Genomic DNA, 21,695 nt, shown 5'->3' with positions numbered 1-21,695 from the left:
AGTTCTTTGATAAAAAATACAAATCTTAATGTTTCCGACTCGTAATCATCCATTTTCGAGGTTCGGATTGTCACATATCAATTATTTTCATAATTTTAATTATTGTTGTTCGGGTTTATGATTTTGGAGAGAAAATGCAAAGAAGGTAATCAGGATTTGAGAAAATTCCACTTTTTTGTTTCAAAAAGTGAGGAGGTTAAATATGTCACAAATGGACGGTGGACTGGAATTTGGGTGCGGTATATAGCAACTCACATTTGCCTCCTTTTTCATCCACTATCTTATCCATTTATACAGACCAAAGTGTGTTTAATCACACGACCACATGATAATCTAAGCCTAATAATTTACATTAGGCTGAATAATGAATTTCTTCCATTTAACCACATAACCAATCGTCCTGAAGTCCCAAAATAAATGCTTGAATTGACTACCCTATCCGCATCAGCTGATGCCTGATATGCCCACTGTAACTCTCTATTTAGCATTGTAACTAATATAGAATCGATTAAAAGTTATTCCTACTTTGTTTTTGTAAATTAGCAACAGCATTAAATAGCCACGATGACAGACCTACTTTTTCATATCCATGTACTTCTCCATCAGCTGGAACCTCAATTCGGACAGACATTGGCGAAATGTGATGGATCACCACATCTGTAACATCTTCTGTCAGATATGGGATCACCAGTAGCTGATACAAACGTCCTGTCAGCAGCACGTCCTCCATTTTGAACACCTCTCCCACGGCCACCCCGCCTGCCCTGATTTGAACGACCAGCATTTCTCTCATTGTTGCTATTGCTCAAGCTGTCCTCCCATCTGCATCAACACAAAGCAAACTTTTTAACATTAATATTCAGCTAATATGGATTTTTGTTCAATTTCTCCTTAGATTCACTTAAGTAGGCTTTATCTTATTCAGATAGCAAGGTGAAGCAAAATTGTAGATGAAATGTGCTCAGTAATCAAGGCACGGGATTTATACGCAAAGAAGTTGCATCCATTTGACGGGCATGAGTAAAACTTTCTTCCCCTGTTATTTGCTGTATTTGCCGTACGCAAAACACAGGTTGCTCCACATGTCCCACATGGCACTGAAGATTCCCCTACATCTTTAAAAGCAATATATCAGCAGGTATTATTTATGATGTACACATTTAATGATGAGAGACCATTAAGATAAGTCTAGCAAGATAAATACCGAAAAAAAAAAGAAAAAAAAAAACCATGCTTCTAGGTCTCACAATCTTCTTTGATTCCACAGTAGCAGGCTTTAAAAGAACAAACAGATCACTATAAGAGTGCTAATAAATAAGGAAAAAAATGGAGCAAGTCGTGAACAATTGAAGTTCATCAAGGGTTTTAATGATTTAAGCCGTTAGGTTTTATTTGGTAGGATGTAATGCATTATAAAGTAATCGAACTTGTGATATAAATTATAATGGAGTGTGATGCTATTTCAAAATGCAATTCCACTCCAATGGTTGCAGGAATAAAAAAATGCAAAGGCTAATGATTTTTTGTTCTTGTATTCAGTTTCTTTTTTTTCTTTTTGAAGTAGAAAGTGGTGATGGTGATAAGTGTAAAATACCATATAATATATGGGATACTATGTAATGTGAAAGACTGCATGAATATATTATTAATGGCGCGCGTACCAGGCGCAGGCCTTAGCGCCATGGGGCTGCCATGGCGAGGCGCAATCGCCATGGCGGGCGCCTGGTGCGCCATTTTGCGCCAAGAGCAGTTGCCAAAGGCGCATCAAGGCGCGCCTTGGCAGTTAGAGGCAGTTTTCTGGAATGTTTGGCAGTTAGGAGCAGTTTTTCTGGAATGTTTGGCAGTTAGGGGCAGTTTTATTTAAAAAAAAAGTTATTAAAAGAGAGAGAGAGATTATACATTTATTAGAAGAGAGGAGATTATACGTTTATCATTAGTAGAGGAAGAAACATAGTACGTTTATGATTTGAAGAGGAAGAGACAGAGTCATTGTATTTTATAAGAGGAAGAAGTCTAGTAGAAAGAAAACACTACGGATTGAAACAACAGAAGTCTAGTAGAAAGAAAAACACTACGGATTTAGTATTCAACTTTATCTTCCTAATATGGAGTTTATTTTGCATTTTAAAAATTATTTATGCTTAAGATATTTTCATAATTTAGTATTCATTGCATTTTTATGTTAGTTTTATAGTTTATAATTTTTAATTTTAAAAGTGCGCCTTGTCTCGCTATGGTGCGCGCCATGCGCCAAGGCTCCAAGACCCCTTGCGCCTTAGTGCGCCATGCGCCTTTAATAACTTACACATATATGTATATATACAAGACATTCCTAAAATCACTCCTTAAATCAAAGTTGACTGATTCTTACAATCAAGGATGACAACTACATATTTATGTAACAATTTCACTCAAGCTGGAGCATAGATATTAATAACGCCCAGCCTGTTACATATACAACTAACAACTTGCAAGTCTCCTTCCCATGGAAGTTTCTCGCCCCTAACGACAGTGTTTCCACAGAACTGAACACCCAAGGCAGAAACTCAAAATACAGCATCTATGCTCAAACATAGTCTCAAAATAATATCTCAAAGAAACTCAAGGTTCTTTAGTATATAAAATGTAATCTGGGAAACACAACCCAAAAGAACAAATCGGACCAGCAGATAGAGACGATAACAAAACAACAAGCCTCATCGCAAATGGAGAAGCTGAACCAAAGCAAAGGGCAAGAGGCTACACGCAATGTCAACACAAAGGGGATTCATCAGAAAACTAACCGTACAGGCAGAGAGATAAGAGAGAGGCGACAGTGCCGGAAAAGGACATCCCAAATGCCCTCATGTGTGGACGTCATTCCAACAAAAACAAGCAGAGCGTGTAACTCACTTGCAGTGATTCCAGTGACTGACCGGACCGTGCAGGCTGGTTGATCAGTGACAGGGGAAATCGGTGAGGGAGGCGATGAGACGAAAAAATGTTTCAGCCAAGGACTTTCTCACGACAGGAAGTAGCAACTCATAGCACAAACTCAATTCTAGGAAACTCAACCTAGAAACCAAAAATAGAAGCCAAACTAGATTCTGATACCATGTAAATAGGAGAAATACATAGGATACCCCGTGATCAAAAGACTACATAAATATGTTTAACTTAAGAGGAATACAAATTATATACAAGACACTCCTTAAATCAAGGATGGCTAGTTCCTACAATCATGGAGCTAATCAAAGATCACAGCTAGATATTTTTGTAATGTTACAGTTAGAATGTGAATAGCAGTAAACAGCATAGTTGTCAATAGCTTAATTATAGGAATGAGATATATTACTTTTCCTAGTTTAGCTATACACTCTTGTATAAATACCTATATTGTTTGCAAATAGATGGTTATTGAGATTTCTCTTCTACATGGTATCAGAGCTGCCCTTGTGAGCAGAGGAAATTTTCTGGGTTTGAGAGCTGCCCTTGTGAGCAGAAATTTTTTCTGGCTTGAGATTTCAAGGGTTGTTTCTTTCAACTTCACAATTTGCCCTAGTGAGCAGGCCTTTTAGACTTAGGGTTCCAACCAAGTCTTAGTTCATTTCACTGCTTATATCAGAAGGACCAGTGCTCCGATCGCCGTTTACCCAAAATAGGATGACCGTTTGACAAGCACTTGTCACAGACGCACCCCACAAGTTCTACCACCTCTACGTGCCAACGCATGAGGACGTGTGACGCCGAAGTTCCGCCTCCTATTGTGTTCTCCAGCATCTTCTGTATTCTCATAGTTGTTAAAGGCGCAAGGCACACTAAGGCACTAAGAGGTCCTGGAGCTAGGCTCAAGGAAAGGCGCGAACACGAGGCACAAAAAGAACATATATATATATATATATATATATATATATATATATATACACATATATATATATATATATACACACACACATATATATATATATATATACTCTAGTTAAAGCATAAACCAAAAGAGAAAAAAATTATGACCACAAACAAAACAAAATCACATAAAAACATAATTCTAAATCATAAATATCATAAGCACCAAGTTAAGTTCATACTTTAGAGACAGTAACATATACAGCTTAATTATAGGAATTAGATATATCAGGTTTTCCTAGTTTAGCTATACACTCTTGTATACCTGTGTTGTTTCCAATAGATATGATTATTGAAATTTCTCTCAACCTTTCTAGTGTTTCTACATGTAATGATAAGAATTTAATAAAAATTCAAAATTTAAAAAAGAAAAAATCAAATTCTGATTACATGCATTTTTGCATGTAATGGATAATTATGAATTAGAATAAGACCACCTACAATATGATTTTTTTCCTGGATGCAATCAAACGGGATAACGTGATTGAGTATATCCTTTCAAACATAACCTTAAAAGCATTAAATATGTCAACTTGATTTAATGTTTGCTTAAGTGGTACGGTTCTTCAAATTGATAGAGAAAGAAGAAAGATAAAAGTATGAAGAGACGAGAGGGGAATTCCTTTCCTACATTTTGCCTTAGGATAGGTTTACAACTCAAACCTCTACTCTAGATACTGTCGTAAATACATATAGTTAGTTGTTTTTTGTGAGAAGATGGGCCCGAACCCACAACCTCCTTTAGAGGTGTACCAATTGAGCTATGTCCCTTTGATATCATAAATACATATAGTTAGTTGTATATAATAAACATATAGCTGTATAGATATTAAATCCCCAAATCAAATCTTTAATCATAGGAATGTAATTATGTAATTAACTTTAATACAGGTTACTCTTATATATAGGTGGACCTTTCTACAATTGAATATATGGAATTCTCTCTCTCTCTCTGGTTTTACAGATAGAAAAAGAAGCATCTAAAATGCTACATTGTTTTGAAAAATTCATATTGATTTTGGATCATCTAATTGCCTTCCATAATCCTTGATGACATGAAACTGTCAATTATATTTCCTCACATTCAAAGGCAAAGATATAGCACAATCAAATTTAATCATCCATGGCAAAGTGCCCAATGTGATTATACTCCCAACAAATATCGAAAGTACCTATCAAAGGCTAGCCATTTATTATCCCATGATATGAGACACCGCACATGAAGCATTCTAATACCATATTCAACGTCATGATGAAAATGTTAAATCAGGTTAATTTAACTAGAAAAAGAAAAAGAAAAAAATTATCTTCTTAAAGCAATCATCAATTATCAAGTTAAAGGAAGAGTTCACAGTGGTACCGCTTTGTTGATTCATTCCATGGGACTGAGCACGCCGAGAAGATGGATGCTGTGAAGGGCAATCACTAGAAGAATGCCCAATTTGCTGGCAGTGAATGCAAGTACCATGCCTACTGTTACTTTGTTGGAGGTTGTTGGATGTAGTAGTAGGAGTTCGACCTCTTGCTGTAGAACATATTGAACTGTTGTTATAGTAGTTGTACACAATTATAAATGTCAGATATTAATATAAATTGGGCCGTAGCTGTCAGCTTAAGCTTTTAGTTCAATTGGTTCCATAATATGGTATAAGAACCTCTTTGACCAAGTCATCAAGGGTTCGATTCCTGACAATCATTTGTGATTTAATTTCAACACATGATAAGATGGGCTTGTGTTGTACAAACTTCAAGCCCAGTGGGCATTTATTTACTGGGAGATATTAATATGAAATGCGTCTTAACTATCAGCTTAAGTTTTTAGTTCAATAAATCCCATTTGTGTTGTACCACACACGCTTCAAGCCCAGTGGGCATTTGCTTTCAGGAGTTTCGGATTTTAATATGAATTGGGCCTTAACTATCAGGGGTGTCAGATATGAATTGGGCCTTAACTATTAGCTTAAACTTTTAGTTCAATTGGTTCCATGACAACGAGGATCACAGAAGAATAATTGCATTAAATATGTCTTTAATACAGCTCCATACTATTTTCATAATGCTACTTTATTTAAATGATGGACAAGGAAAATAGAGGTTCACTTGAAAAAACCAATCTTTAAAAACAGTACAATTATAAAATGAAATTTCCTAAATTACAATGAGGTGCTTTTGCTTTTGAAGCCCCATGTTTGACTCTGGTGTTACAATTTCCTGATTCTAGTCAATTTTTACCAACAAAACTGATTACCAAGAACAAGAACAGTGAAACAACAATCATATCATACTTTCTTTCAGATTAAGAAAATCATATGCCATTGTTAAATCCAGAGAATATGTTTACAGACCTTGTGCACGGGAACCAGTTCCACATATCTCAACTAACTGTCTTAGAGTCTCATCACAACCACCAATACAACCTGATCACCATGTGAAAGAAACCCAACATCAGATATGAAAGCCACTTGCACAAAACATCAATATAAATAATGTGCGAACAATTTTTTTCAGCAAAACGAAAACAGAAAAAAGGGATGAAGTACTTTGCTGGCCATTATAAAGAAGGGATATGAAAATAGAAACAGAATAGAGCTGGAAATGATATTAAATGTCTACAAGAGACAACTGTCTAAACTAAAATGATTTGATCATTGCTCACAAGGAAAATTGACCATCATACACACGAAGAAGAGCTGAAAATGAAATTAACTAAATACAACTTGGGAGAAGACAATCTAGACTAAAATGATTCAATCTTTGCTCATAAATAAAAGTGACTATGTTATGAACCTACAGCTCTGGTAGCCACAGCAAACAGGATCTGCAACAACAAAATCCATCAGGAGCTCAAATGTCTAGGCAACACACTCTATGACTAAAAGAAAGTAGGTATACTAATTAAGACATGGTCTATTTTCTTATATATGTATCGGTTAGGTGTGTTTAGTTTAAGTTTTTACGTCGTTTTATTTTGTATTTAAAAATTATGCAAGTCTACGATCTGTAGTTACTGTAGTTGGGGTTGATTAGTTCCTTCAAGGCTGTTACAAAATAGTTGAGACGATATGAAAGGAATGAAAAATAAACACTACTATCTATTTCCAACAAAATTTAAGCTTTGAGGTTGAAGCCCTATAATGGCTTGTTCAATCTGTTACAACAGGTCTCAAAGGGACAAAACCTAAGAAACTGCAGAGGGCCAAAAAGAAGAGGACAGTGGGAGAAGAAAGACAATCAAATCCAGGGAAATAACATCATTTCTCATATAAACTACTAAGAGAACCAGAAACTATGAGTTTGCACACACAACAACGATAGCTCATAAATACCACCCTAGCAAGAATATGGCATGACATGATTAATTAGTCTTGGTAAACTTATGTCAATTGATTCTGAAAGGCACCTTACGACCATAAAGATATCTATGGATCTGTTTGGCATAGTAATTGCGATTGAGTGAAACACATTCTTAATCATAGAAACTAAAAGCAGTAAGAGCTTATATTCAGATAAATTAACATGTTTAGACATTAAAAGCTGTTGAGTCACATTGCTTTCTGGAACAACATCAATACTGAAAAGCTTTCCTTCTCTGCAGTTATAGTCAACAAGCCTAATTCTACATCTAAAAATATAACATAATATTTGAAGGTAAAACTGAAACCAAACCTAATATGCCTAAGTTTCAAAACGAGATGCAAAAGTTGTAACAGTGTTTATAGAAAAAGAGTTCCATATTACATAATGTAGAGTTCACTGAAGATTATTGTGAAGTATGTCCCTTCAGAATGCTGAATCTTCCCTTACCTAAGTGGTTGACATCAAAACCTGGTGGGATTTCAAGCTGCCGAAACTTAAACTGAATCAAGTAAACAGGACCTAAAAGATAATTTGCATGATTAGTGAATCAAGAGAGCACAGTAGGTACCACCAAAAACACTGATGAGATAATCTGAGTGGAATATAAAATGCATGAATACTTTTAATGAGGTTGTCACCCCAAAAGGCACCTCAAAGGGAGAGGTTTGCGTCACATATTTAAGGAGCTATATAGCTTCCAAATTTAGCAATATGGGATGTTTAACACGCCTCCTCACGCCCAATTCATTTGGTACGTGACGCTAATATCAGCAGGGGACCAACATTGAACCATGGGTCTGATACCATGTCATGGACCCAATTGAACTAAAAGCTTAAGCTCGTAGTTGAAGACCCAATTCATATTAATATTTGATACCTTCTGTCTGGTCTTGTGCCATTTAAATTATGATGTATCAAGTTGAATTACAAAATAAAAATGTAGCAAAAATATTAATATTAGTTCATGATCACATTTAGATGAAGATTTAAAAATCTTAGGCAATGCAATAATTTAGCTGTGACTGCTCGAAAGAGAGAGATATGCCTTTAATCAATACCTACCCATGCTCAATGTAAACAATCAACCGAACTTGATATCCAAAATGCATATGATTTATATTAAAACAAAAGGGGAAGTATTGTCAGTAGAGACCTGGAGTGCAATATGGGCAAATGTTGGTAGTTAAAGTGGCTTCAAGCACAGGTCCAGGAAGCCATATAGCATTCCTGCACTGAAAAAGTAAACAAAATTTTCAAAACTATTGTGACGAAAGCCTTAACACTACAAAATAAAATAACTGCAGAACAATGCAAAGATAGATAACCACAAAAAAAATTTGATACCACATCAAATCCAAACTGATAATAATAATTCAAATATCCTGACAGAAAGAGTTGCATATAATGAGCATAGTTGTTAGAATCGTACGAGTCGACGCGACTCATACGATTCGATCCGATTCTGTCTGATTTCGAGTCGTATCTATGGTACGACTCGAAATCATAAATAATCGGACATGAATCGGCCGAACCAGTGGTGAATCGGCCGATTCAGTCAATTCATGAACTCCATTTAAAAAAGAAAAAACTGTTTTTAATTTTTAAAGAGCAAAATAAGTGTGTGCAGAACTAAAAATAATTAAGAAGTTATGGAATACAAGTAGGAGCCTCTTTAGACTTTACAAATTCCAACTCTTTCTTTCTCTCTGTTTCTTTTCTTTTCATTCTCTCTTCTATTTCTTTCGTTCTTTTCAACTTTCCTTCTCTATTCTTTTCGTTTTCTTCAACTTTCTGTCTCTGATGATGATTCTTTGGCAATTAGTTTTATTAGGATTGCATTAGATTTGAATTTTAACTTAAGTGTTTGGTTCATAACTTGATATAATTTCTATTTGGATATTAAAATTGCACTTTTAGACTAATATTTAAAGGTAAAAATGGTTAATATTTTATTTTTTATAATATTTTGAATTTGATCCGACTCTTACGATTCGGTTCAATTCACTAGTCCCGATTCACAAAATGAGGATTTCGAGTCGCGAGTAGAATCTCGATTTAACAACTATGATAATGAGTTTGCAGGTTGTTCCATCCTTAACGAAATGTGGTATAACTTGCTAGTTGATACATAAGCAGTGAAGGAAAATGAAGCAATTTTTAGTCAGGATCAAATTGCTTGAAATAAATTTCAAAGGAGTGTGATTATATATTGTCAAAGTATTCCGCAAAAAGGGGAAACCAGGGCTTCACAAACTTTTATTTATCCAGGTAATTTCATTGAAATAAACGATAAGAGAGGTGTTACTATATAGTGTTTAATAATTAATCAGTAGTCAGATCTTCACTTCTCAACTTGGTACATTTTGATAAAGAATCTGATAATGAGTTTTACAAGTAGCTATTTCTATGCTGTGCTCTATTTTAGTGGTAACTCTAGCAGGTAGTAGGGTATTTCTGCTTGGCTCTTTTAAGGGAGTCGGCTGTACTATTTGAGTAGAGAACTTAGGTTCTGGGTGGATTTGGGATTTCTCCCAGTTCTGCATACCATTTTCTCTATTTGGTTCATATCTTGATTCAACAATGTCAGTTCATCTTTGGTTGTTTTCCTTTCTGTGATTTGTATCTGTTGGCCTTTTCTAAACTTGTTTCTATCAGATTCCCAATTCCAAGTCCACGAAGTTCGTTTCAAAGTAGTGGCACCATAGATCTAGTGGCAATTTATCTTTGTCAAAAAAAAAAAAAAAAAAGGTCATCAATTCTCTCTCCGACATTAACCTAACATGTTATAATTGAAATTCTGGAATCTGGATAGTCATGGCACAGCAAAAATTAGAAGAGAAATTGATTGTAAGTGAACAAAAATCAGAAGCCCATAGGTTGGATGCTAAAGAACCGTCAAAAATTGAAAAACCTAACCAAAAGAATAGGATAACAAACAATTATATGCATGCCACGTGCATGCATGATTGGAAACTGAACTTCGTAAGTTTTATCTATTTATTTATTTAGCAGGTGGGAATTTACTTTATAAATCTCTCCTGATTTTTGTAAGAATAATAAACATAAACTTCTGTAACAATTTTAGAATCCTGCTTCATCTTCACTCACTGATTGACCCAATTGTTTTAGTTGCAATTTATGCTCTTCACCACTCTATCTATCCTAGGCTTCATTCCCTTTCCACTTTAAGTATATTACAAAGCTTAAAAGAACTTGAAATTGTTGGAATAGGAATTATTAATTCTTTACTCATTTTAAATTTTTATCACTGTATGATCATATTTTACAATAATTTTTCTTATGTTTCTTATTTTTCATTTTTAGAGCCATGTTTACCGAAGATCTATTTTTTATCAATTAATTGGATATATTTTTGTTTGTACTTTTGGATTGAAGACAATTAAAGCTATGCTTTATTGCACTTATTTTGAAGACAATATTAGTACTAACAGTTAGCATGTAATAATCATCATGTCCAAGTACAACACAACAAAGTCTTAGTCCCGAAATGATTCGAGGTCGGCTAACATGAACCATCATACGAAACCGTGAAATCAAGTCGCGTCAACAACATAAATTCTCTCCCTCCACTCCTTCCTATCCACTGTCATATTTTCCTCAATCCCCAATAAACTCATATTCAATCACCCTCTTCCAAGTTTGCTTAGGCCTTTCCCTACCCCTCACCATTGCATATAAAAGAAGCCCAGATAGTTCATACTAATGAAACATCCTAGAATGCCAAATAGGTTACAAGAATGAAATAAATGCCAACCTGTGGAAATGCCATGCATCCAACCATGAAATTGCCATCCTGTTCAAAGAAAGAACGCCAGTTTCACAAGAACAAATGACAAAATGTTAATTATGCCATACCATATTGGCATAAAAAATAAAACTAAACTGCAGAATTCAGATTAGAACCAAAAAACTCACGATACAACTAGTTAGGTGAAACTCTAGAATCAAACTGGTAAGGTGAAGCCAACTAAAATTATCAACTAAAGGAGCTAATAATTGATATTATGTATTGTAACAGTACACTAGGAATACCATATAGATTAAGAGTCTACATCGATATATTTTACTTGGGAGCAATACACAGATATATACAAGGTTCTCCTTCAATCAAGGAGACAAACTAGTTAGGTGAAACTCTAGAATCAAACTGGTAAGGTGAAGCCAAATAAAATTATCAACTAAAGGAGCTAATAATTGATATTATGTATTGTAACAGTACACTAGGAATACCATATAGATTAAGAGTCTGCATCGATATATTTTACTTGGGAGCAATACACAGATATATACAAGGTTCTCCTTCAATCAAAGAGACAAACTGACCCCACCAGCAGCTCTAGCAGCCCTACAGCAGCCTTAGGCATGCTATTCATTAATTACATTAACTTATGCTCTAACATTCCCCGTCAAGCTGAAGCATGGACTTTAATCACGCTCAGCTTGCAACGGATACTTATAATATAGTCTTAAAGACAATACAACTCAAAACAAGAAACTCAAGATACTTTGGAATATAAAACATAATTCCGGAAACGCAATCTAGAAGAACAAATCGGACAGGAGAGACGACAGAGGAACATCAAGGTTCGTTGGAAACGGACGAGCAAAACGTGATTGCACAAAAGGAGATTCAACGGCAAATTAACCGGACAGCCAGGTCAGAAACAGAGAGACGACCGCGGCGCAAGAGGAACGGCGACAATCCGTTGAGGTGAAATCAGACTCTGCTCACAAGGCAGACAATAATGCTGAAAGAAACAACCCAAATATACAACAAACCCACAAACCCAGAAATTCTGCTCAGAAGGCAGAAAACAAATTCTGGTATCTCAATCCAGAAACCCGAAACAGAAACCAAAACAAGGCTCTGATATCATGTAACAGACCATGTAATACACTAGGAATACATGGGATACCATGTAGATTAAGAGTCTACATTGATATATTTTACTTAAAAGCAATACACAGATATATACAAGGTTCTCTTGATTAGTCTACATTGATATATTTTACTTAAAAGCAATACACAGATATATACAAGGTTCTCCTTCAATCAAGGAGACAAACTGACCCTACCAGCAGCCTTAGGCATGCTGTTCATTAATTACATTGACTTATGATCTAACATGTATCTAAGGGCCGATTTGATCAAAGGGTTGGTAAGAGTTTTCCTATATAAATCAGAAGACTCTGTGTAGTTAGGGATTTAACTTTTAAATTTTTATTTTCTTCTTTTTTAACATTTCAAAGGGCTGGCGGCTTAAGGTGGTTTAGGGTTTTATTTCATTCTTTTACATATCAACCCCCCCTTTTTGTAAAGCTATCTAAAAAAGAACCCTATAGTATTTTACATAGTTAACTCAGAATCCTCCGTGGCCAAGAAGTGTCCCCGAGTTTCCCCATGTTTATAAAAAAGGACACCAAAGCATCCAACACTCGTACATTAACCTATTAGAAGTGCAGGTGCTTCATAGAATGAATCCAACTATCTCGATTTCTTATATATGTATAATTATAGAGATTGACACATTTGTTATTGAATAAAGTCATAAAAGTATCGGGGAAAATATGAATTGAACGTCCAATTTATGTTAAAAAAGAAGACAATGAGATCTTTTTCCATATATATATATATATATGCAATGTAAATAATAATATTTAAAATTATCCAAAACTTTTAAACTGCGACCCTAAAATGCTATGATAACTTATAATTTGATCTTAAAAAGAATCCAATTTATAAATAATTGGAGCGTTAATCTCACAAATAAATAGTGTTCCTAAACTTAGCAGCCACCCTATTAAGGAAGAGGATAAATTTGGAATGGCACTACTTAAAGCCATAGAAGTATAACGGTGATTTTGTAATATAGGGAAATGGTGAATTTGCAAATAGAAAGATGGTAAAATTGTCACTAAAGAAAGAAGAAAAACTTGAAACTAATTGATTCAAGGATTGAGAATAGTGTAAAGGAGCTGTCCCTTGTTTTATGTGTAAGACCCACAGATAGAACACTAAACGGAGAAACAGATTTAATGGAATAACAGCACAAATATAAAACGATGAAAGTAATAGGAAATTGTAATAAATAAGTTTGCTACTCAATTCAAAGTTCAGGAATAAAACAAAATGGTTAATTTATAACTACATTATTATAATAGGTATATACCTGGAACTGCACTATGTAGAACTAAAAAGGAATAATGGCAATGTTATGACAAAAATTATAATATGATGTTAAAATTAGTAAAGATGACAAATTTTCATTAATTGAATTCGGAAAAGTAAGTACAGAAAAATAAAAAATTTAGACTTTGTGAATTGAGTAAATTAGTTGTGTTTAGTTTTATACATATACAATATAAATAAAGATTCATATATTAAGTTTGTGACATTCATTTAATACGTCTGAATGCCATGTCTATTCTTCTTTTTTTCTTTTAAATTCAATAAAAACATAATACATTCAAATCAAAAAACTAAAACCAATAACACCTCCATAAATAATCCTTATTTATGATATTTACAATATGAAAAATATGTTTGTGAGTTCAAAAAGATGCATTACAATTTTAAAATAGTTGTTGAAGTATATAAACTTTTCATTTCAAAGCTCACCGATTCTATTAACGTGCATGTTGTGTAGAAACAGATATAATAATATTTCATCAACAAGTTAAATCCAGTTTTTCTTAAATCATCAATTTGAAAAATAAGTAAACACAGTTATGATTGAAATGTTTTATGTGATAGCCAAAGAAGGAAAATAAAAGGAAAAAGAATTTACTATCAGTTGATAATTGATAACCATTTGTCTTCTTTATAGAGAGACAAAGAGGTTAAAAATATCTATAAAACGTAAGGATAAATGGGATAATAAGTAACGAAAAGAAAAGGCAAAAAAGCAAAGAAAAATGAGAGAGTAAATAAATTTAAAAAGAAAAGGAAGCCACAAAAAATGCCTCTGATTCAGTCAGTCGTTGTCTTAAAACTTTGTTTTGTACTCTAAGCTGGCCATGCATATGCAAACAAAAATGTCTGCTCCTTATTACTGAAATAAAGGCATTTGAACAATTCAACTATTTGTGCCTCTTGGTTTATTTGCGGGATAGATGTGCATTATAATATTCATTAGCAGAATGTTTGAATTGCCAAATGCATCTAATTCAGTCAATTATTGTTTGTTTCGTTCTCTACATTAAATTTCTAGTGCCCTTATTTGCTATGCAAACAAAAACAACTCGTAGTGGCAATTTGTTGCCCTTGAAAATGATCAAACTAATAAATTATTACCCGGTTTCGTCTCAAAACCATATTTGATTCTTGACAAAGTCCACATGGACGAACAATTTCCCCTGCTGTATGATGGTCATTTCCACTAGATCTATCAGATCTGAGAGAAAAGGAAAAAGATGTGTCATATGGTAACAAAAACATATTTATGACACTCAATATAATAAGAACCTACCTCTCAAAGAAAACAGCCATGGCTTCTAAGAGCTTTACTTTATTCACCCTTGCCTGTACAAGAACTCAATTAGGACTACAACAAATGAACTTGGCCCATATACAAGAAAATTAAAAAGAGAAAGAGGGAGAGAGAGGAGAGTATTAATTTGTAATATTCCACAAAAATAATCAATACAGGAAAATCAAGAATTTAGAAGCATGAGCTCTTTTCAGAGTTTAGGAAGGTTATAAAGTATAATTCAAGCGATTTTAGTAGAGGGTCCATATATCTGCACCTTGATGATTTCCGGAAGGGGGAAAAAGGTTGCCGATTTAGCAATAGTGGAGAAAAGCTAAAATTTAACACATACTTGGTGCAATTTGTTATTTTGGCCTTGTACTTCAATTTGGCACATTTTGCCCCTACGTTTTAATTTTTGGCCAAATCTGACTTTCGACAGAGTTCCATAAGCAGTTTATTACATGTATCGTTTAAGGCACATGGTCAAACTATGTCCTTCAATTTGTAAAGATGCAAGTAATACAATGCTGAGGGAACCATCTACCAAGGGCCAAATCTTGCAAACATTTAACATACAGTCAAATGTATCAAAATTGAAGTACAAAAGCTAAAAATGGACGTTTGTGCCAATACAAGAGCCAAATGTTGGGTATTTCCAGAAGTAGTCTAATGGTAAAGGGCCTCTGAAATTGTCTACAAGACGGTCTTCGATTTAAGTCCATGGAAATAACATTCAAAGGAAAATGTGCCATTTACCTATTTAGGCTATGTTTTTCACCAAGCAAACTTCCAATACGTAACACAGGAGAATTGGAGAAGACAAAAAAAAAAAAAAAAAAAAACATTCACTCTTTTAGAAGACATGCTCCACACAGCAAATTTTCAACTAAAATAGGATTTCAAATCTTTGCTTCTTACTCTCTAACAGCTTTAATATTGTTTAAAAAGTGTAACCAAAAAAAAAAATTATTGTTTAAAAAGAAAGTTAAGTAGAAAATCATAATTCACAACCTTTTCAAGGAATAAGATACACATACAAGTGAGTCTATTTTTTGCTTCTGTTTTTTCTTTATGTATATAGGGGGATACAATTTCAGCATGTGCTTGAAGAGCTTCTCTAATGGAAAAGAAGAGACTAAATAATTGCAAAAAGCATGTCAGACTTCCAGTTCACAAGAATGGATTTGGGACAGATGTCACATCCATGACCATAGAACATGGAAAATTCTTGGCTCATCACTCCACATTACAAATCCAATGTAGCTACTTATACTAACTTAATGTTATAATTAGCATATTTCTCAACCGAAAATATTAATAATCATCTACAAATAGTAAGGAAATATTTGTCAGACTAGAAAGTAATGTATATAAATACATCCCCATGAAAATTTATAGGGAAAAGAAAATTGTTCGAAGTTGTAATGCAAAAAGTATTTCCCTGCAAAACATTTTTAAGCATCAACAAATTGCAAGAGAATATATATCGAGCTACCACTGCTCTACAATTAATTGCTGTAGAAAATCAAATGATGTTATGAGAACAACTCAGTAGCAATCATATATAAAAAGCAAATACTTACATCCAAGAAGCAAGCTTTCATCTGCTGCAAGCAAGTTTCCAAAACTTGTGCTTTACTTTTATGGCCCATGCTGACTTCTTTCATGTCATACTCCATCATTGATCTGAGATTGGGCTTCCAAAGTTCATATCTGAAAGAGAAAAATTCCATGATGAAAAACACCAAGAGCTTATCTACACTAGAGTTCAATGTAATAATGTAAACTACACATACAGGCAATAGTCTTATTAGATTTTGTGACTGATTAGGAACTCTCGTGTCTCTAACAATGCCAATTTGATAGATTTGGCAATAGAAGTTGTACCGATAGGTCAGAAAGGCATAGACAATTAATATAAGCAATATTGTTTATGTACATAACATATTATTTTTTCATTACCTAAACAAGTATACACAACGAATCTTATAATTACATCATTGCAGTTAGCCCATAATTGGTTGACCACCAATGAAATTTTCGAACACTATGCTACAACCCCTCCCCTGTCGGAACTTCCAAATACATGTAAGAATTCTATATTTCTAATAGCTTATACACTTATTGACAATTGAAATGCCACTTTAACCATCAGGTTTAACTAGGAAAATTTTGCTTTAGTCTAGCTTTTCAATTCGATTTTCTACCGAGTCTGAAACTCTAAAATGGACTAGATGCACCAATAAAACTGCCTAACTCCGCGAACTCCTCACTTTCTTCTTCATTGTTGTGTTCTTCACAAACAAGTCTATTTTCCTTCCCTAATCTCCACCATCACAGGATAAGAAACCAATGATATCTTTTTTTGGCAGTTTCTTTGTTCTTTTATCTTGCATTTTAAGGAAAGAGCTTAAAATTTTCATCATTTGCTTGGAAATCAATAAAAACAAAACATTTGATTTGTTTTGTGTCTGAATATAGGAGACACATAGGAACGATTAAGGGACTAGAGATTCAATTCCCATGCTATCTTGATGTGTTGAACTTAAGATTTGTTATGTTGGTTGAGATATGAAGCGAGAAATGGAACATTTATACGGAAAATTAAGAAAACTGCGAGAAAGATAAAAAGGGCTTGAGCGAGAGGTGAATATTTTTGAAGGAAATGAGAGGTGAATATAAAGAGCAAATGGAAGATGAATGGAGTGGAAGTGTTGGGGTGGCAATATGGTCTATTTCAGCATTCCAACAAGTATATTCAGCCAAAATACACTTCACTTGTATGAAAATGGTTAATTAGAGTTGATTGAAGCACTTCATTCAAAGACAAGATGAAGAAAAGAAAAGAAGCTTAGAACTGAAGTTACAAGAATACAAATTTCCCAAACTAAAAATGCCTTTGGTACATTGCTAATATAGATAATTTCATTGTTTTTCACAAGGGGATATTGACTACAGTGAAGCTAGTCATACTGAACTATTAAGCGCTAGTGACAGGCTCCAATTCCATATGGTAGCTACTCAAACAATAATTTAAAGGTAAAATAGTATACATGAGCCTCTTTTAACCTGGACCAAAGATGGGCTACATGATTTAACCAAGTATAAAAAGATTTAAAAACATCCAATTGGTAAAGCTAGTTCAAATCCAGGGGATATTGACTACAGTGAAGCTAGTCATGCTGAACTATTAAGAGCTAGTGAAAAGCTCCAATTCCATACGGTAGCTACTCCAACAATTTAAGGTAAAATAGTATATATGAGCCTCTTTTAACCTAGACTAAAGATGGGCTATATGATTTAACCAAGTATAAAAAGAATTAAAAACGTCCATTTGGTATAGCTAGTTCAAATCCATGCCATCTACCTGAAAAACATAATACTAATGCGGAGGATGGTAATTGCCTCATCAGATATTGAACTACTTCAATCAGGCCAATGTTAAAAGAAGAGCTAGTAACTCTTGAAACTCATAAATAGAGTGAACTACTTACCCCATGTCATCATATCCCATAACCAGAGCCTCTCCCTGAAAATATTTAAACACATCATCAATAGACAAAATATGAGGAAAATTGGCCGAGGCATCATTTATATAGCCTTTGTCCTTAATTTGTAAAACCAAGCGTCACTTATAGTCTTGTACCATTATTTGATAAGAACAATCTGCAAGCAACTCAAAATGCAATTAGCCAACAGGATGTCAATGAAAAAACAATATTGAAGACCAATATTTATGTTTACTGGTACAGATTGTTCCACACCTCACAAAGACATCTTTAATCATAGTTCAGTTTCACATTCATGTGTACGTAGCTTCTAGGTAGATATTTACACGTTTACCCCTATATTAGAAACTAAAATTATTTTAGAAACTTCTGCATAACATCCCTATGGGCTTATCATATTTTATAACTTAAGTTGGCTATACTACATTCCAAGTCTTAAACGAGCCATAATTTAGTCTAAAAGTTGAAAAAAGAAAGAAGTCAAAGCATCATGAGAATTAGGCACTTGAAAATTCACACATTTAGAATTTTTGAGTTGGAAAACCTAGGTTTGCAATGCTCTACCAATCATTCATTCACTGAATAAAGAAATTCCACCATAGATAGTGAGGAAGTTCATTGAAAAAATAGAATCCTAAGACCTCTTAAAATAAGCTCTTAGTTCTAATCTGCACTTCTTCATTATAAAGTTCAAGAATTAAAAATAAATTCTCTTATCTCTGAACTCAAATTTGTAAGTCTTACCAAATCAAGTCCTAATTTCTATGTAGCAAGTTTTTTGTTGTTCTTGTAAGAGAATATAAGTTATAATGGAGAGCATACAATAGAGTGTTAGAACAACATATCAAAATCACATGGCAGGGGTGGTCACAAAAAAACTCATATTTGCCCTAAGTGTACTTCAGATACAACAAGAAAGCCTGGCCATAATCACAGCATAAACAACTGTTTACAGCAAGTATTGCTGCTACGATTTTATATAGAGTATAGCTGTGCACTCATCAGGTGCAGAAATTTCAGAAAAAGCTCACGAGTTTCACACAATTGTCAGTATCACTATTTGCATCAATTGAGTTTGATATGAAAACTTCCACACAACTATCATCAATGAATTCCAAAATATAAAACGAATGAACTGTTAGTTCAAAGTATTTTAGCTGCAATAACTCAAAGAAAAATACTTTACTTTTCTCTTCACTTGCAGAGTCAATATTTGTTCAAGCATTTCACTCTAGCATTTCAATCAAATTTTTATGAGTTTATGCATTAGACATGACCTGCTAGCCTAAAAATTGAGGTTGTGCCTATAGTCTACAACTGATGGATAGCATCCACCACCGCACATTCCTAGGACACCTTGGTGGCAACCATAGTAAAAGCCATGACCAAAAGAAAAATATCTGAACCAAGTTGTACCATTCACATATTGTAGGATAGCAAATTTAAGTGAAGGAAAGAAAAGCTTCAAGGTAAATTGATATATTAATTCATGCTCAGACCCTTAAAACTAAGAGGTCACAATCATTACTACTTAATTAACTCCAGTAAGATCTCAACCACACAGAAAGACAATGCCACTTTAGAAATAATTCTTGTTTTAATTTGTCTAGCTCGGATACTTGTTACAGCTAGTAATGTGAACAGCATCTTCGTGTATAGCTATTAGCACAATCACAGGCTTTTGTCGACTTTCCTAGTGTAGCTCTTGTATAAATACCTGTATCATCTTAATAGAATGCACAACATTATTTTCTCTCATTCTCTCTGTAACATGGTTTCAAAGATGCCCTTGTGAGCAGTTGAGTTTTTCTTTTGATTCCATCTGTTTACAGTCTGCTGTAGTGAGCAGATATTTGGGAACCTAGGGTTCCAGTCTTCTTTTTGTCTCACAACCCATCCCAACAGAACCCCTTTCTCCGAACGGTGCCCCCTACAAAAACGGTGATCATCCGACGCAGGATTGTCTCCCACACGCCTCTGCCAGTTAGCGCCACTTCTCCACGCGTCGGCGAGTGACGACACATCCACCGTCCGTTCCACCTCCTGTTTGCTCCTCCAACATCGCCTCATCATTTCCGGCCTCCCTATCTGTTTAGTTTCTGGTTCCTGCAATTTTTCTGGTGTGGATCGCCATTTCGTGTCTTCTGCTGCTTATTTGGACAAACAGGAAATTCACACTTCATTTGGAACTTTTATCTGCTGATTATTTTGGAAGTTTGAGAGTGCTTGGTTTTTTTTTCTGTTTATGGGGCTTCTGCTTAGGTGTTGTTTGTTTTCTATGGATTTAATTTATTTGGGCAGTCTCTTATCTGTGTGGTCTTTGTGCTTTGGAAATTTTATTTACTGAAGTATCAGTGGCTATGGCTACCGAGAAGAAAGAAGCTTCTAATATTGTGGTTACTAAATCGGGATCTTCGAGAGGAAGTATATATGGAGGAACCATTTGGGTTTATGGCTCACTAGAAGTATGGAAAGGTCTATCTTCTTCGAAAATCTTTATATGGTTTGAAACAAAGTCGTCAAGCATGGTTCAGAAAGTTCAGTCATGCAGTTGAGAAGTTCGGGATAAAGAAGGACCAAGTGTGATCATTCTATTTTCTATAAACACTATGTATCCGGAATCATTCTTCTTGTGGTCTATATCGGGGATATTGTTATTACATGAAGTGACATTTCAGGGATCTCATCTCTAAACACCTTTCTTCACTGTCAATTTCATACTAAAGAGCTAGGAGTCTAAGGTATTATTGGGAGTTGAGATATCAAGAAATAAGAAAGGAATTTACCTATCTCAAAGAAAATATGTTCTTGATTTTATTGGTAGAAACAGGAAAATCAGGTGATATGCTATGCAGTGTGAACTTGCATCTCACAACAAAAGGAGAGTTATTTGAAGATCTTGAGAGATATAAGCGGTTGGTTTGAAAACTGACCTATCTTATAGTAGGTTGCTCCTTGGACAAGGATTGCTATACAAAAATCATGGTCATACTCAGATTGAATGTTTTTCTAATTCGTTCACTCAGATAGAATGTTTCTGAGGTGAAGATTGGGTAGGATCCAAGGATGATGGGAGATTTGCTACTCGCTATTGTGTTTTCATTGGATGAAATTTAGTTACTTGGATGAGCAAAAAGCAACATGTTGCTCTAGTGCAGAATCTAAGTATCAAGCTATGTCCCAATCGGTTTGTGAAATTATGTGGATTCGCCACCTCTTGTGCGAATTTGGATTCAAGGCCACTATTCCAATAAGGTTATGGTGTGACAACCAAGGAGCGCTTCATATTTTCATGAACTAACTAAGCATATTGAAGTGGACTATCATTTTGTTGGTGAGAAGTTAGAGCAAAATATAATCTCTACAACCAATGATGGGACTGATGAGCAACTCGGTGACATTTTCACTAAAGCTTTGAATGGGGTTCGAGTAAACCATATTTGTAATAAGT

The 21,695-nt window shown here is 34.5% G+C and overlaps 1 protein-coding gene across 4 annotated transcripts in view; it reads right to left on the bottom strand.

The window, feature by feature from the left end:
* Positions 1–358: 358 nt before the first annotated feature.
* LOC136231252 (DNA topoisomerase 3-alpha) overlaps positions 359–21,695 on the bottom strand; it is a 35,317-nt gene continuing 13,980 nt past the window's right edge. For 2 of the 4 annotated variants that reach the window (XM_066020577.1, XM_066020579.1), the window contains 11 exons: positions 18,230–18,264; positions 16,319–16,448; positions 14,733–14,785; positions 14,558–14,657; positions 11,018–11,056; positions 8,396–8,474; positions 7,690–7,761; positions 6,231–6,302; positions 5,246–5,410; positions 989–1,115; positions 359–822 (listed from right to left, as the gene is read on the bottom strand). In XM_066020577.1, coding sequence (XP_065876649.1) covers positions 615–822; positions 989–1,115; positions 5,246–5,410; positions 6,231–6,302; positions 7,690–7,761; positions 8,396–8,474; positions 11,018–11,056; positions 14,558–14,657; positions 14,733–14,785; positions 16,319–16,448; positions 18,230–18,264 — 1,080 coding nt within the window. In that variant the 3' untranslated portion in view covers positions 359–614. Of the gene's footprint in view, positions 823–988; positions 1,116–5,245; positions 5,411–6,230; positions 6,303–7,623; positions 7,762–8,395; positions 8,475–11,017; positions 11,057–14,557; positions 14,658–14,732; positions 14,786–16,318; positions 16,449–18,229; positions 18,265–21,695 lie in introns of those variants that run through there. The other 2 variants (XM_066020578.1, XR_010689736.1) reach the window with 2 other exon arrangements.

Source organism: Euphorbia lathyris, chromosome 5 (genome assembly GCF_963576675.1).
Source record: "Euphorbia lathyris chromosome 5, ddEupLath1.1, whole genome shotgun sequence".
NCBI classification, from domain to species: Eukaryota; Viridiplantae; Streptophyta; class Magnoliopsida; order Malpighiales; family Euphorbiaceae; genus Euphorbia; species Euphorbia lathyris.
The sequence above is the reverse complement of the archived record's forward strand: the minus strand, read 5'-3'. Positions and strand labels throughout refer to the sequence as shown.